The sequence below is a fragment of the Symphodus melops genome (assembly GCF_947650265.1).
Source record: "Symphodus melops genome assembly, chromosome: 1".
NCBI classification, from domain to species: domain Eukaryota; kingdom Metazoa; phylum Chordata; class Actinopteri; order Labriformes; family Labridae; genus Symphodus; species Symphodus melops.
In genome coordinates, this window is record NC_136691.1 from 18,990,290 (window position 1) to 19,005,932 (window position 15,643).

General features: G+C 41.8%; 2 protein-coding genes across 4 annotated transcripts in view; one reads left to right on the forward strand and one right to left on the reverse strand.

Annotated features, from left to right (window-relative positions):
• Nucleotides 1-7,510, forward strand: part of fam49a (family with sequence similarity 49 member A) — a 36,022-nt gene extending 28,512 nt beyond the window's left edge. For 2 of the 3 annotated variants that reach the window (XM_079353428.1, XM_079353426.1), the window contains 9 exons: nucleotides 2,160-2,281; nucleotides 2,875-2,980; nucleotides 3,664-3,800; nucleotides 3,911-3,988; nucleotides 4,202-4,318; nucleotides 4,539-4,618; nucleotides 5,081-5,207; nucleotides 5,311-5,381; nucleotides 6,529-7,510. In XM_079353428.1, the coding sequence (XP_079209554.1) occupies nucleotides 2,160-2,281; nucleotides 2,875-2,980; nucleotides 3,664-3,800; nucleotides 3,911-3,988; nucleotides 4,202-4,318; nucleotides 4,539-4,618; nucleotides 5,081-5,207; nucleotides 5,311-5,381; nucleotides 6,529-6,592 (902 nt within the window). In that variant the 3' untranslated portion in view covers nucleotides 6,593-7,510. Of the gene's footprint in view, nucleotides 1-133; nucleotides 214-2,159; nucleotides 2,282-2,874; nucleotides 2,981-3,663; nucleotides 3,801-3,910; nucleotides 3,989-4,201; nucleotides 4,319-4,538; nucleotides 4,619-5,080; nucleotides 5,208-5,310; nucleotides 5,382-6,528 lie in introns of all 3 variants that reach the window. The other variant, XM_079353427.1, reaches the window with a different exon arrangement.
• A 2,665-nt stretch (nucleotides 7,511-10,175) lies between these two features.
• fbxo16 (F-box protein 16) lies at nucleotides 10,176-15,022 on the reverse strand. Its single transcript, XM_079363350.1, has 9 exons — nucleotides 14,819-15,022; nucleotides 14,279-14,374; nucleotides 13,902-13,937; nucleotides 13,517-13,723; nucleotides 13,149-13,313; nucleotides 12,809-13,029; nucleotides 11,926-12,037; nucleotides 11,249-11,492; nucleotides 10,176-10,372 (listed from the first exon to the last, which is right to left on the reverse strand). Exons 2-9 carry the CDS (start codon nucleotides 14,372-14,374, stop codon nucleotides 10,311-10,313), a joined length of 1,143 nt encoding a protein of 380 aa, XP_079219476.1. The 5' UTR covers nucleotides 14,819-15,022; the 3' UTR covers nucleotides 10,176-10,310.
• Between the last annotated feature and the right edge of the window lie 621 nt (nucleotides 15,023-15,643).

The window sequence follows — 15,643 nt, forward strand, 5'->3', positions numbered from 1 at the left end:
CTTCTGCTCCTCTCTTTGCTCCTTCACACCTCAGCTCTGATCTGCTGTTTCTCCCGTTTCCTTCAAACTTATCGATGACTCTCTAACATCACACGTGCTTTTTTCTTTCCTTCTCTTTGTTTCTCTCTTGCAGAAACCAAATGGGGAATCTGTTAAAAGTGCTCACTTGCACTGAGCTTGAACAGGGACCCAACTTTTTCCTTGACTTTGAAAGTGAGCACAGCTTCTGCCCGTCCCCCCTCCTCCTGTCTCTGCACCCCTCGGTCATGTTTCCCTCTAACCTCTCTTCAGCTGCTCTGCCTGCTCAGGGGTCAGCCTATTCAGTCATGATCAATGTATCAATCCATGAATGATTTCAGTATGCTAATCCCTTCATTGGCTTAAAGAAGAATGGAGCTGACCCTTGACCTTCGCAGTCTGCTCTCACTATCCTGTCGACGTGCATGCCCCTTTATGTGCTCTTATTGTCAGACATGTTTGATGTATGTGTTAGTAATTACATTAAGCTTCATGCACGCAGAATAATGTAATCGCAAACTCATTATCAAACCATTGGATGTATTCAGTTTAAACTGTCTTGTTTCAGAGTGTGATTTGTAAATGTTATCCCACGACATCTTTCCATTAAGTTTGTGAAGACTGCAGTGAATTCATTTCACTGAAACACTGAATCGTGCACAGAGCTGCTCCGCTTCCACATGTTCAAGTCGTCACAAAGCTCATTGTTAACGGTGAACAATCTGCTTTGGCCCTTAAAAAAAAAAAAAAAAAAAATCTCCTCCAGAAAAAACCACGACAGTCCGCCTCCACAGAGGCATTTCAGCGCTCTAACAATGTCGCCGTCCTAAGGCTTTGTTTATTCAGCAGAGAGGAAATGATGGGAGCGGAAAGGTTTTGAAATGCAAAACAGACTCCACACAGTTTTAATGTCACTGATGCCCTACATTTAGAGCTCCTCTGTTCACCGTGGTCATGATAGTCAAATCCTAAGAGTCGGGAGTTTCTCCTCTAAAATGGTCACTTTGATGTTTACACCTTCAATTGGCTCTGTAAATGTTAAACCTCTTACTGACACTGCAGCAGCAATAAAGCTGCTGCCTGCGGAGCCACGTAAATAATTGAGACTGGGCCGGAAATATGAAACCAAACCCTGTGACTACAGACGTGTGGGAGTGCAGTCGAACCTGTTTAGACTTCATTAAATGTTTAATTACACTCTGAAGCGTGTTCCTCTGCAGCCCCGCGTCAACCAAAGAGAGCGCTGCAGAGAAACCATGGAAACATGTTTGACTGTAGTTCTTTGAGTTTTCCAGCACACACTGCACTCCTCCGTCCATACGAGCTCTTCCACGGTCGACCTCGATAACGTCGCTGCTTTGAAACGCATGACATTTGAGCTTAAGGCAGGATGCCCATGTTAGGAAAAGATAAAGATGGAGGCTCGATAATAAGAGTGGAGCTGCTCAAAAGTCCTTATCAACATTTGGTTTTAGCTATTTACTGTAAGTGACTTTGGATAAAGAAGGCAGCAAACACAGGCGGCTGACTGATGATGGACTCGTGTGAATGTGCTGTATTACTCAAGCTTCCCACAGACCTTTGTGCTGACTGTTTCTGTACCCACTCGTGTGCTGTAAAATGTAATAGTGTAGTGGAGACAGAAACACGCAGCACACACAAGCAGATATTCCCCTCTGCAGTTTCCAGTATGCCTAAAAACTCCTTGTTATTCACTGAATCAAACCCTTTCACTTCAAGTTACCAAAGTCAAGATTCATCTAGAAAATAAATAACATGTTTGAATGCTTGTCTGGAGAATAAACAACAAATCACTGCAAAGGGCTCTTGATGTGAAAAGGAAATGACAATCAGCTCTGAAAATGTAATATGTTAACATTGAGTGTGATCAGCTAACTGGTATGTTTGTATACATGAATGTTTGTTTGTTTGTGCTTGTGTGTGTGTGTGTGTGTGTGTGTGTGTGTGTGTGTGTGTGTGTGTGTGTGTGTGTGTGTGTGTGTGTGTGTGTGTGTGTGTGTGTGTGTGTGTGTGTGTGTGTGTGTGTGTGTGTGTGTGTGTGTGTGTGTGTGTGTGTGTGTGTGTGTGTGTGTGTGTGTGTGTGTGTGTGTGTGTGTGTGTGTGTGTGTGTGTGTGTGTAGATGCACAGCCAACAGAAGGAGAGCGAGAGGTGTGGAACCAGGTGAACTCTGTCCTGCAGGACTCGGAGAACATCCTGTCCGGCCTGCAGGCATACAAAGGAGCCGGTCAGGAGATCAGAGATGTAAGAATACACACACACACAAACACACACACACACACACACACACACACACGCACACGCACACATGCACTCATCATGTACAAAGATAATGAGTCAGCAGCTCAGTGAGTTAGAGTTCAGACTAAAACTTTGCAAAGACGGGGGATCTTACAGAGTCACTTACTGCAGGAAAACAACTCGATTTCTTTTGAGATTATTTCCCATCATACACCTGGAAGACATTTAAAACTACAGCGATTAAGCTGAATAATATCTACTTTATTTGGGGAGGAATTTCAAAGCTGGATTCAGGGTAATACTATGACCATGCCAGCCTTTATCTAAAGTATATCTGATCTGGTTTGGTAATGGAGGACAGAAAAGTTCTACATTTTTAAGCAGTATCTTGTTGATACCCGTTCGTTTCAGGAGCTGCATTCTTTTCTGTCCATCTTATTATTTCTCCACTCTGTCGCGGTACAAAGAGGAGGACATGTCAAAGAGGCGTTTTTATTCCCTCCACAACACTTTTCCTTCTTTTCTTCAGTCCACGATTATTATTGTTCTGTTGATGTTTCCTTAATCCTCCGCTCTCTTCTCTTCATTCATCACAGGCTATTCAAAACCCAAACGACTTCACGCTGCAGGAGCGAGCGTGGAACTCAGTCTGTCCGCTCGTCATCAAGCTCAAGAAGTTCTACAGTTTTTCTCTCAGACTCGGTACGCTCACAGAGGAGGACAAAGTGTCTGCATGTAACATTTTCTAATTCCAGTAGTTTTTCTTTCTCTCTTTTTATTTACTCAGTTTTTCATGTCAGAGTTGGAGGAGGTTAAACTTTCAGACAATGAGGCACGCTGCCTCGCTTTATGCTGAGACGTTTGTTTGATGATGCAACTCTTCGGTCTAATCGACCTTCTGTAGCTATCAGATGAAGGACGGTTAGACTGAAGCGTTGGATGAACAAATAAACGTATCTGGTTGAATATAGGAAAGGCAGTGTGTCTTACCAAACTCTAATGATGGTGAGTTTGTCTTCAGATCAGTAATTATCATTAAAAAATATATATATATTTTCATATTTTCTTGCACATTCCTTCAAGCTCACGATGAGGTTAAACAGTATTGACATCACAACAACGTTTCCCTGACGTTAAGACGTCAAACCTCATTCTGTGCTCCAGGAAGTCTGATAAAGTTTAGATTTAACCCTTAAGCCTCCAGGGAACTAACTACCAACTTGACCATTTTTAACCACAGCAGATCATTTTTTTAATTTTTTTTTTTTATACTTTGGTCTTTTTCGAAGTTAACAGTGTTCACAACTGAACGTCTGCTATATCAGTAATGCAAACAGGAAGTGTGCAGCAGCTGAGCTCGGGTCTGTCTGTGTTTCTGCGAGCAGAGGAGGCCCTGCAGAGTTTGTTGGAGTGCCTGACCTGTCCGCCCTTCACGCCCACTCAGCACCTGGAGAGGGAGCAGGCGCTGGCCAAACAGTTTGCCGAGATCCTCCACTTCACTCTGCGCTTTGATGAGCTCAAGGTCTGCAGGAAACACTGAGCAACACTCACACAAACAGCTTCAGTTACTCCAACGTAATAGTACTCGTTCAGTTTTAGTGCCAGCTCTGACTGCTGTCCTGTTTCCTTCAGATGAGGATTCCTGCCATTCAGAATGACTTCAGCTACTACAGAAGAACCATCAGTCGGAACCGGATAAACAACATGAATGTGAGGGGTGCAGAAATTCTTCCATGATTAGAGATGAACATAAAGCAGCACCGTGGTAGCAGAGGATTTCCTGAGGTTTATAAACTACACCGATGTTTGATATTTGTCCTCAGTGGTGATATTTAGCATCAGCAGTGCTTTCATAGTCAAATCATTGGAACAGATGATACAAGGCAACGTGGGGATTTATGTTGCTTGTTTCTGCTCCTGCAGTTGGACATTGAGAATGAAGTGAACAACGAGATGGCCAACAGGATGTCCCTGTTCTACGCTGAGGCCACGCCCATGCTGAAAACACTCAGCAACGCAACCACAAACTTTGTGACCGAGGTATTACACTTCTATAAGAATGACAGCACACAGCGGTAAATGTTTAACTTTGCAAAACATTATTAGGACGAAGGATGTTCATGGTGTGACTTTAGTTCAGGTCTATTCATTGTATGATATCACTGTGTTTTCTTTTTTTAACGTCTGAAACCATATTTTAGGGTTAACACAACAGTATTATCGGCCATTAAGCTGTCATTGTGTATTGTGTGTTTTTCAGAATAAAACCCTTCCACTGGAGAACACAACGGACTGTCTCAGCACCATGGCCAGTGTGTGTAAAGTCATGCTGGAGACACCGTGAGTCGTGACCTTCATGCTTACTCACAGAACATCATTTAAAACAGAGCCTGAGTAGACAAACAAAATGAGTCACTGAAAGCTGTTCAAATCTGACTTGTGGCTCCTTTGTCCTGCACGTCCTTTCCCGCTCTCTGTCCACTGTCCTATCTCTAAAAGTTAAAAAGGTTATTTAAGGTTAGGTATTTATTATATGATGAATGACAACACTTGTAATTCTTTAATTCTGACACACACCTCACATCCTCTGACGGAGGTTCGTGTAGATACAGAATGTGTTCAGTAACTCCCAAGTGTCACATGTTTAACAGAAACGACTTAACTCTCGTAGTTTCATCCAACATATCACCAACATTTGTTTGAGTGCCATCTTTGATCACTCGAGGAAACAGCTTCTTGTTGGTTGACATTTCCCCAGTCGATGATTCATTTCTTTATTGATCCTCTTCTCTTCCAATTTAGAGAATATTCAAGTCGTTTCAGCAGCGAGGACACGCTCCTGTTTTGTATGAGGGTCATGGTCGGAGTCATCATTCTTTACGACCACGTCCACCCAAACGGCGCCTTCAACAAGTCCTCCAAGATAGACGTGAGAGACACGCACACACACACACCTGTACAGGATTTCTGCTGCACAAACACAGCAGCACTGTGGATGTGTTTAGTAATGCTGACTGTGCGTTTCCTCTCAGATGAAAGGCTGCATAAAAGTCCTGAAGGATCAGCCGGCAGACAACGTGGAAGGCCTCCTGAACGCCCTCAAGTAGGTCACCTTTCTCAGCCTCGTAGAGCCGCGTTTTTCTGTGCAGCTTGTCCTTGATTAGTCCTTCAGTACATATCACATAACCTGTGCGTGGGAAAAACACATTTTATTTATCTTTCACACCCGTGGAAGTAAAGAGAAGTTATATCTTTTCATGAACGTTTTATTTTTCTAATGTTTACCACTCCCTGTAATTTACGAGCATGGTTTCACTTTCTGTTTTTTTTTTTACTAAAAACAGAGTTCAGAGGATAATAGTGATCCTTTTTTATTCACTTCATCTCTTGTCATATATTTTCGACGAAAAAACTCTACCTTGCCTGAAAATCTCTTTAAATCAAACAAACAGATCACAGGGTACCAACGTAGGATGAGAGGAAAGTGTTTCTGAATGAGTCGGCTACACCAACTATAACATCAGCTTTATTCTGGACGCATGACAGATTATCATTTAAACCATCACTCTTCATTTACAGCCTTGGCTCTGAAACTGTAGTTTGAGACCTTCAGTTTCTTAGCTCCAATTTCCACATACTCTGCACTCCGCCGTCTGTCAATGCCGCGCACTACGCCGCCGTGTTTCCACAGGGTGCGACGCGGTCCGTCCCTGAAGCGGCAACAACGCTTTGCTCCATTTCAAGTGCACTGCGAGTACATGTCAAGATGGACAGAGTAGAACAACCCAGGCAGGAAGTCAGACGCACAGAGTGTCCGGTCAATTTCAAAATAAAACACAATATATGGACACACTCGCCTTTCCCATCAATTTATCAACATACCGTCGTAACGCACCAAACGGACAACAAACCATCCTATACAGAGCAACATGCTGTCTGCTCTGTATGGTGATCGTGTAGTTCTTCCTGTGACGTGGCGCTGACAGACCGTGGCGTGCATGTAGTATGTGGACATTGGGGGTTAAGTCTGCTCAGCTGCTGTCGACCTTTAGTTGCCTCACCTGCAAAGACGTTTTGATTCACTCACATGAACAGCACCATACCTGACGCATGCCAACACTTTTCACCTTCTTAAACGTCTCGTGGACTTGAAGTCACATCTCTTGGCACGGGGACACGTGGACTGAAGGAACAGGTCTGTTGTGTTGGTCGGTGCTGTGGATTATCACTATTATTGTTCTCCTCCTCAGATTCACCACGAAACACCTGAACGACGAGTCCACTCCGAAGAACATCCGGACGATGCTCCAGTAATGTTCCGGTGTCTTTTATATATAAATAAATATGAAGAGGATCAATGCTCCGACCTCAAATAAGATGTAAATGTTTACAATATTTAAAAAGACTCGGTGTTAATACTCGTGTGTATTCGCATAGTCGTTCCCTCCAAGCTATTGAAATCTGCAGAACAAGCATCCTCTACTTTGCAAAAAAACCCTGAAACATCACATGAAATGCCTCGACTGTTAGCAGCTGTTAAAGCACACACACACGATGGATACCTATCAGCCTTATATGACGGAGCCTTGGAAGCAGCGCTTGGAAATAAATGAACAAGGCAGCATTAAAAAATGGCCTTAAAGCATCTTTTCTATCTTTGATTTGACAATGGAAGCAGTGTGATGAACCTTAAATATAGAAATGTGTTTATGGACGTTAACATTTAAAACTCTGACAGGTCGTTGTTGTTTATATCAAAATCAAAAGAACTCAACATGTGTTCATAAAGTGAAGTTATTCCTGTGTTTATTTCTTGATATTTAAGTTGAGCAGATGAAATCAATCAATGTTGCAGTGAAGGGCTAAATATTGAGAGCAGATGAGGGATGGATCAGTATGGATGTTTTTTTTTTTTTTTTCTCTTAGCATTAAGAGTGTTTTCTCTTTCTTATACTCCGCTGTTGTTTCAAACTCTAACCGTGTGCACCTTTTTAAAAACAAACTTTCCACTGTGAACACAGCAGAGGCACATCAGGGGAAGATGTCAACGTTAGCTTTACTTCAACATTAGTACGGACAGAAACGGTGATGATGCAACATGAAATCCAATCAACCCATCAAATGTTTTATTTAATGTTTTTGTTTTTCTGTGGCCATGTTCTGAATGATGGTTCATGTCTGCCATGTTTTAAGAGGCTTTTGTATTAAACAGAAAATCTTTAAATGATAAAAGTTTTTTGGTTTCTTTACTCTTTAGAATAAGGTTTAACACTCTGTGTCCTGTTTTTTTTTTAAATGACAGATATTGTTGTTTAAACACACACACACTCTGGTTACTGTCTTCAGTACGACAAACGATGATTACTATCATCCTCTAAATGTCCGGCTGCTACCTGAACTTTGAACTTTGACTTAAATTGAACTGCTGAAGGAACCGAATCATTTTTTAGATGATCAGTAATGAACATTTATGGAAATCTCTTGTGTCTTTATGTACCTTACGCCATTTTCATCCGTGTGCAACAGCAGCTTCTAGCTCCTCTTAAACTGCTCAAAAGGTCTGACAATCTAATCATTAGAGAGTTTTGCACGCTGCTTTAAGTTAAACTTTGTTATAGGTTCACTAACCGTCTTCTTTGATATTTATATTGGGGAGACGGATATCTTTATTAGATCTATGTTTAGAGATCAATATAAGTAAACACATTTATTGGGTTGATCTCTTAAAATGCAGTTTAAAAACTCTTGTGGAAAAGTAACGAGAAGCCCGTACATCACACTCTGCAGAGCGATGATGCTTGTTGTAATCCATATAGCGCCCTCTGCTGGTCAGAAAGAGAACTGCTGATGTAAAACAAAGATGTTCAAATTAAATGCTATTTCAGCGCTGAATAAATCAAGTCATATCTGCCGTAAAATGACCCTTTGGCAGTCATTCCTGAATATGCTTTTATGGGCCATTGTTATCGTCTGGCCGATGAATTGGTTAAGCTCTCTAATTTATGATCTGTCATAACAGCCTGCCCACTCCTCCCTGTCATCGCCCTGTGACTTTAGAACAAGGACATGTTTGTGGCTTGTTGCCTTAAAGATGTTTGAAGCGATTTGATTCCATTCACAACACAGACCACTTCCTTTGATCATGTTTGAACTCAGACAGTCTGTATTCAGATGTGATCACGTGATCACGTTAACAGTCAGATTAATATCACATCGACATGTCGGGTATGTTCTGCTCTTTAAGCTCAAGTTGTTTTTTTGTGTTTCTGTTTTTTTTAGTAATATATACGTGTGTGAGCCATACTTTGAATGACATGTTTTATATGCAACTATTAAAAATAAAATCTGTTCAGGATGAGACTTGGAGGTGTATGCATGATACTGATATTTCACATCTGACTGAAGCGCTTTAAAGACTAAAACAGTTACTGTGTTGAAGTTGATGTAAGCTTCCCTCTCTGACATTGATATGCTACTACTGTGTGTTGTATGCGAGGTGTTTTGCATTTGTTTTTCTTAAACTGACAGTTTGATATCTTTTGAGTCCAGACTCAGTGTTTGTATTAATTGCTTCGGCTTGGTTTAGCTAATTGAACAGGATGTGTGGATTGGATAATAAAGGTGGTACATTTCTTATACACACTGTTTCCTTTGTGTTTTTACAACATCATGACATGTGCCTGGTTCGAGCTTTTATTTAAACCCTACTTACACTTTGGTTTATTTTTAATGGCTTACTGACTTTTGATCGGGTATTTCCATTACAAGTCTGCAGGGACCTTGTGACCTTCGATAGTAACTATTACACCACAAACTATTTACAGCTTGTGCAACATACCGACACTCCAAATAATCTGTTTCTCCTTATATTAGCTTTTTATTCCAACTGTAAAGAGCCTTTCCCTCCCTGTTTTATCTCTATTCAGTTCCATATCTACAGAAATGAATCGCAGTGATTCAGGCGTCGGCTGTATAAAACGTGGACGTAGTCTCTGTGACATCACCGACGATTTGTTTATGAAGAGAACCTGAAGTCTTACTTTGTGCAGTGGCCATATTGAAAGGCTTTAAACCTAACATTAACAATAACTTAGAAAGAAAGGAAGATTGTGCCTCTGGTCTCTGCATGCATGTTGGGAGGGACTAAGGCCTCGTCCACTCTCAGGTGGATATTTTTGCATTTTCTCCTTTTGTAAACGTGTAAACTGCGTTTTAGGTTTCAGGTCAGTGAAACGCACTTTTTGGAAAAGTCCTGTGAAGATTTTCTCGAAACTCTGCTTTAGGTGTTTTTGTGTAGACAGTGAAAACAGAGTTTTGTTCGTGTAACGTCACTCTGTGAGCAGGTTTCTTCTCCGTTTGACGTCATTATGCAAATCTGTCCCTTTTGTTTACATGAGATTAAAACAATGGCAAATGTATCCAAACTAGTGCTGGTGTTTGCTCTGCTAACTACATTATACATGCTGACACATGTAAAGTAGTTGACAAGTAGAGAATTTCTAAATGGACTATGGAGGTCACTGCTGTGTCATACAACACTCCGACACTGACAGTGTTGACTTGGCATGCTCACACAGTGGACGAAGATCTTTTTCAGAATATCGGTTTAAGATATTTTTTTAAAGGAAGGGGGAATAAGACAAACTCCCTGCCCACATGTGGAAGAGGTCTTAGTCTTAAGGAAAGGGCGTGTTGGATGCATGGAGGAAATTAAAGGGAGCGTCGGGTTCTGACCTAAAGCCTCCTGGCAAACAGCTACAACCTGTCAGTCAACTCATCCACACTGTAAACATGTTCATATCTGCTCAAAATAAAAACATGTGACTCCTTTGATTTTTGCAGCTAGCATCAAGTGGACACTTAATGAACTACAGGTTTTTTGCACCTCTGGCTTTATTTTTTTGACAGAAGTTACCGCCTGGATTCATTACATGTGTAACATACTGTATATTACACGACCCATTCTGACAAGAGCTGCAGCTCTGAATCTCGTCCTGAGAGCCGGATGTCCACCTGAGGGTGCTGACGTCCGTCACCCTTCACCTCCTTGTGTGTGTGACAGAGGAGCAGTCCACGTCTGAAACAGAGGTTTACCTAGAATTCATAGAAACACAACAGTGACGTGTTTACTGCAGGTTAAAAATATGACTCCGTAACTGAGCATTCAACTGGACCCAGTTTATATCAAACACAAGTCCAGTTGCCTTTTGAATGAGACTTGAATGGATTGGACTTGAATTGGATTACTTCACCTTTTTTGATTTTTTTTGCAATTTTTTCAGGTGTATTTTTAGGGCTGTTTGCCTTTATTTCATAGGACAGTGTATAGAGAACAAATTGGGAAAAAAGAGAGAGGGGGACAAGGTGGTGAAAAAAGTCGCAGGTCGGACTAGAACCGGGCCGCCCACTTGGAGGACTACTGCCTCCTTACATGGGGTACGACCTGATCACTGGCCCATCTGGGGCCTGGATCACTTAACCGTAAACAGAGGAATCCTTAAATGTAATTTCTCTAAAGGGACTATTTTGTATAAAAACAGTTTTAATGAGGATTTTATGTAATGCTGTTTTATTCAGAGACTTTTACAACATTTAAAGGAATTCATCATTCTCAAAGCCAAACGCGTCTTTTCAGTCTCAACACTTAACATTTAAGTTCAATAAAAAGACAGAAGAGGGAGAGAGTTATAACAATGTCAACCCATTGTCTTTGGATGTACATATTATATTTCATCATAATGTGTAGAGGAAATAACTTCAAATGAATTTGCATTCACTAAAATGTTCAGGATAAATAATTTAGCTCCATTCAGAATTCAGGAAGAATTTCTAATAGGGTCACAAACTAAAGTCTACAACTTTTCTTGCAGAATCAGTCATTTTAAACTCATTATTAGTCCTGAGTACTTTTCTTGCTATGTGGTTACATCATATTCAGCCCAGAGGAGTGCAGGAGCTGGGATCACTTACTGGGAACACTCCGGTGGGATCGCTGGGACGCCCTGAGCGCCTCCACACTCAGCTGAGGCACCGCCGTCCTCACCGGCCCCGGACGGATCCCAGCGTTCCACCGGGCCAGACGCAGCAGGCTCTTCGTGGTCTCCTTGGCGATGGGGTGGTCATGACTGCTGGCTGCCACCGAGGGCTGAGATTGGGGCTCATAGGGAGGAAGAGGAGGAGGATGTTGGGAGTTGTAGTTATGGCTGAGAAACATCTAGGAGGAGAGAGATGACGTTATCCGAGGTCAGAGGTTACTTTGATAGAAGAACAAAAAAAGAGTAAAAACAACAAAATAGTAAGTGTATATTTTGAGGCTTGGACTAGTTCTTGTACCCAGACAGAGATATAAATTGGTAATGGTTTCACCAAAGACAGAATAATAAATGACTCAGTGTCCTCTATTTCACCCTTCCCTCTCCCCTCCCTCAAACATCAGTATAATTTGGCTTTGCCCCACCATCAGCTCCCTCTCTGAGCAGCTCATCATTAGCATGCCTCTCTGTGTAGATGCTGCTCCATAATACATGACGCCTGCTGGTTGCAGTCTCTAGAGAATCCTCTGCGTTTACCAGCTCCCTTTGAATCACACAAGGAGGTCACAGTCACAGTGGGATGATGCCACTGATGATGAATGGAGCGTGGTTTACCAGCGATTTAGCTTTGCGTAGTTTGTAGTTTGCCTCGGAGAGTGATGTCTTGCTCCCGTCGGATGGCTTCCACATGTTAGTGCTGCAGGTTGAGGCTCTGATTTTTATTTGCCTGCGGAGAGAAAAAATGAATTAAAATGATCAACACTTTCTAAAGGGTTATAATTTATAAAATAATGAAAATAAATATGTTCCTGCTGTTACATCCACACATACTTATTTCAGTTTTTGTACTCAAATTTGAAGCATTTATGAGAAAGCAACACTTAAGGGATTTCTGCTTATAATTTTATTTTCGATCACATAGACAATATTGTTTTTTTCTGTATACTTTGCCTGAGGTTTATTCATAACATTTGGCTCTTTACGTGCAAATGTAACAACCAAAAAGACTGAATACTTTACAATAATATTCCCAATTTAGTGCCATTAATACTTTAACAATGTTCAGTAAATAGCATGAAAGGTGTTACTTTCTGTCGACCAGTCCAGGACGAACCCCTCCTCTTGCTCCATGACGGCTCGGATCAGATCCAGCTCCAGGTAATGGATTGATGGATGAGTTTTATAATGGTCTGGTTTTAACTGGTTCCTCCCGCTTAATGTTCCCCACAAATTAATATATTAAACAACATTTAGCAGTTTGGTTGCTCTGTTTGTACTTGAGCTGCACATTTGCACACCTTCACTTTTTTGATATGAGCTCTTGAATGATTATTTTGAATGTGTCATTGTTTCATATTTTTGTTGCGTCGTCTGATTTTTTAACTTTGTTTTCATCTAGGTTTTGTTGTTCTTGTTTCTTGTCTTCTGTGTGCTCCTGCTGCAAAACACATTTCCCGTTGTGGGACAAGAAACAATCTGAATCTGAATCCAATCTTACACTTGTGCTTGTTCCGTGTTGTCTAAGTAGTTGAAGCGGAGCGTGTCTTTAGGATGTCTGTCAGAATCTCTCCAGGGTGGAGGTGCAGTCAGCTGCTTCTTCCTGGAGAGGCCCCTGAGTGACTGAGAGCTCGATGCTGCATGCTCTACAGACAGATCTTCATGTCTGCTGCTCACCTCTGATACATGTGGAACTATTATCTGCTGCTGGGACACACCAGTCTGCAGGAGGAAGCAGAAATAATCCTGCAACATTATAGAAGTTCTTTCTGTGCCTTACTGTTATATATTTGAAAACAGACGCATAACAATCGTGTTTGGAGCTAATCTGATCTTCCGACCTGCAGCGAGGTGAGTCGCAGCTCCTGCACAGTCTGGATGTAGTGTCTCTTCCAGACGCCCCGCTCGAATGGTGTGGGGAGGACGTTGATACACCAGCCGAGCCTTGCACACTTTGGCATCCATAGCTGGTCCAGTTCCACAATGCTCTTCCAGTGCCAGCTCACCTGCTCACAAAAGAGGATAAACGCAAAGACTGAGCAAGTTTTACAGGCCAGAAGTTCCAGATAATAGAGGTATCCAGATAAATGTACTATGATCACTGTGTGTGTGTGTGTGTGTGTGTGTGTGTGTGTGTGTGTGTGTGTGTGTGTGTGTGTGTGTGTGTGTGTGTGTGTGTGTGTGTGTGTGTGTGTGTGTGTGTGTGTACCCGAGCACATCGACAGAGGCTGCGTGGGTCCAGGAAGGAGAAGAGATAGAGGCAGAGGGCTCTGGGAAGCATGCAGGTGAAGTCTGCGGCCTGCAGGGGGAGCCGTCTGCTCACACTGAGGCTCAGAAACGTCAGCTGATCTGCAGAACAGCTCAGCACAAAATCCTGCAGCACCGCCCTCCTCTGGCTGTCAGACCACTTGTGAAACTTACGAAGAGGAAGAGAGGACAGAATCACTTTGCATTCACTGTCAGGTGAAAGGGGCTTAATGAGGTTTAACTTTACAATGCGCAGAGATTTACTTGTATTCTCAGACTGAGCTATCTGCACGGTAAAGAAGCATCAGCTCATTCAGTGGATCTCCACTGATCTACTTTGAACATACCCACTTTGCCAGAAGGTTTCGCCTCTCTTCAAACACCTAAGAAAGAAGAGGGGGGAAAAGGTCAAACGAATGTATCCTATCCTTTTTGCTTTTTCTCTTTTGTCCAATTACTAATCCAAACACCCCTCAGGTTTATCTTGCATCCCTTTGGTTGCTGTCTAGTGTTTAATGGTAAGTCACAGGGGCCAACTTATCGTTACCTTTTTTACTGCAAATTTCCATCTGTGACTTCTACTTGTAATGTTGTGTTTTAAATTCTTACTAGAATAAGGTTTCTGGTATATTGTTCTTCTCCCCAGGAATACAAACATTAACTTTATGTTTGTATGAACAACTTAGATTAGTCTGTTTTTTCACAGTGGATGAGTTGATGTTACCTTGCTGTTGGACAGTGGGTGGTTCATAGGTGTCCAGGTGCTCAGTGCCGTCTGCATCTTAGCACAGTGTGCAGATGGCCTCAGTGCACGTCTCATCTTTGGGTGATGGCTCTGTAAAGGTGATGAATGATAATACACAACAAGGCACATTTAGGACTCTTGAGTGCGTGTTCAGCACATAGTCTTTGTGTTTTTATGATTCCTCACATCAGAGCAGCTGCCAGTCATTAGAATTTTCAGCCTTAGCCTTTCTCTTTAACAATAACTTACATAAAAGAAAAGACAAGGTTTTATATCACTTCAGGAGTTTACAGTTTTAAAAGGAATACCCCTACCCCTCTTTCCATAACGGCTACTGGCTTGTTTTTTATCCACTGTAAATGCCTCACACCATCATTCTTCCGATGAGATAGAAACAAATCTTCATTTTGCAAAAAATAAAAGTTATGAACAAGCAATAGTTTTAAGTCAAATTGAGCACTCCAGTTTATTTAAGTGCTCAGAACTGCAGCCTACAACAGACCCTGGTATTTTACTCACCGCCAGTTCTCCTCTGCTGACAGAAGTGAATAAATCCAACTTCTAAATAAACACTGTGTGCATGCTCTGGATGGTCTCCTCACTCTCTTCTTATCTCTACTTGTTCCCCTTTCCCCTGCACAGTTTACTTGTTTCCATAGAAACACTACTGAGTACACTCTCCATACATGGAGTGGCTGTCACAGCCTGTCACACACAGAGGGGGGTGCTGCAAAGCAAAGAGTGTGTTCAGTGTGCAGGCGTCACTGGCTCTAATGATGACAAATGGGCCTGACGATGCAACTGCTGTAAAGACCATCTGCCCAATACACTGATACTGCAAATGAAAATAAATAAAATAAATAAATAAAAATAAAATAAATAAATAAAATAGTGTTACAGGTTTGATGCCTCACGAGTTTATCTTCTCGAGCATACATTGTCATCGTTGATTTAAATCTAGCTATTGTAGTCTAATGTAATCGAACATGAAATGTTTAAATACTTTTAACAAAAATCGTTGTATGGTCCTTGCCTGGGCCCCGGATGGCCGTGTTTAGGCTTAATAAAGAATCAATTCGGCATTTATAATGTAGGCTAATCATTGGTTCTATTTGTTATTTTTCTGCAGTATTAATTTAATTATTCCAGATTTTTCTCTACTAAAGCAACATTCAAAGCCAGTAAAAGCCGGCTCAACTTTACAGCTCGGAGGTTTGAAACGCTGAAAGGCTGCTCGTCCTCGGATGGGCGCTCGCGCTCAAAGAAGACAGAAAACCTGCTGTGAAGAAAGAGGGAGGGCTGCATCAAGTTACCCACAGACACAATGCACGAGACCGGAAACGA

What these genes read in the sequence shown, in the direction of transcription:
- fbxo16 (XM_079363350.1), bottom strand. Translation starts at nt 14,374, where the DNA reads ATGAGACGTGCACTGAGGCCATCTGCACACTGTGCTAAGATGCAGACG. An exon ending in GAAACCTTCTGGCAAAGTGG is followed by an intron (nt 13,724 to 13,901) that starts GTATGTTCAAAG and finishes CCTCTTCGTAAG; the next exon opens with TTTCACAAGTGGTCTGACAG. An exon ending in AACACGGAACAAGCACAAGT is followed by an intron (nt 12,038 to 12,808) that starts GTAAGATTGGAT and finishes TTCTCTCCGCAG; the next exon opens with GCAAATAAAAATCAGAGCCT.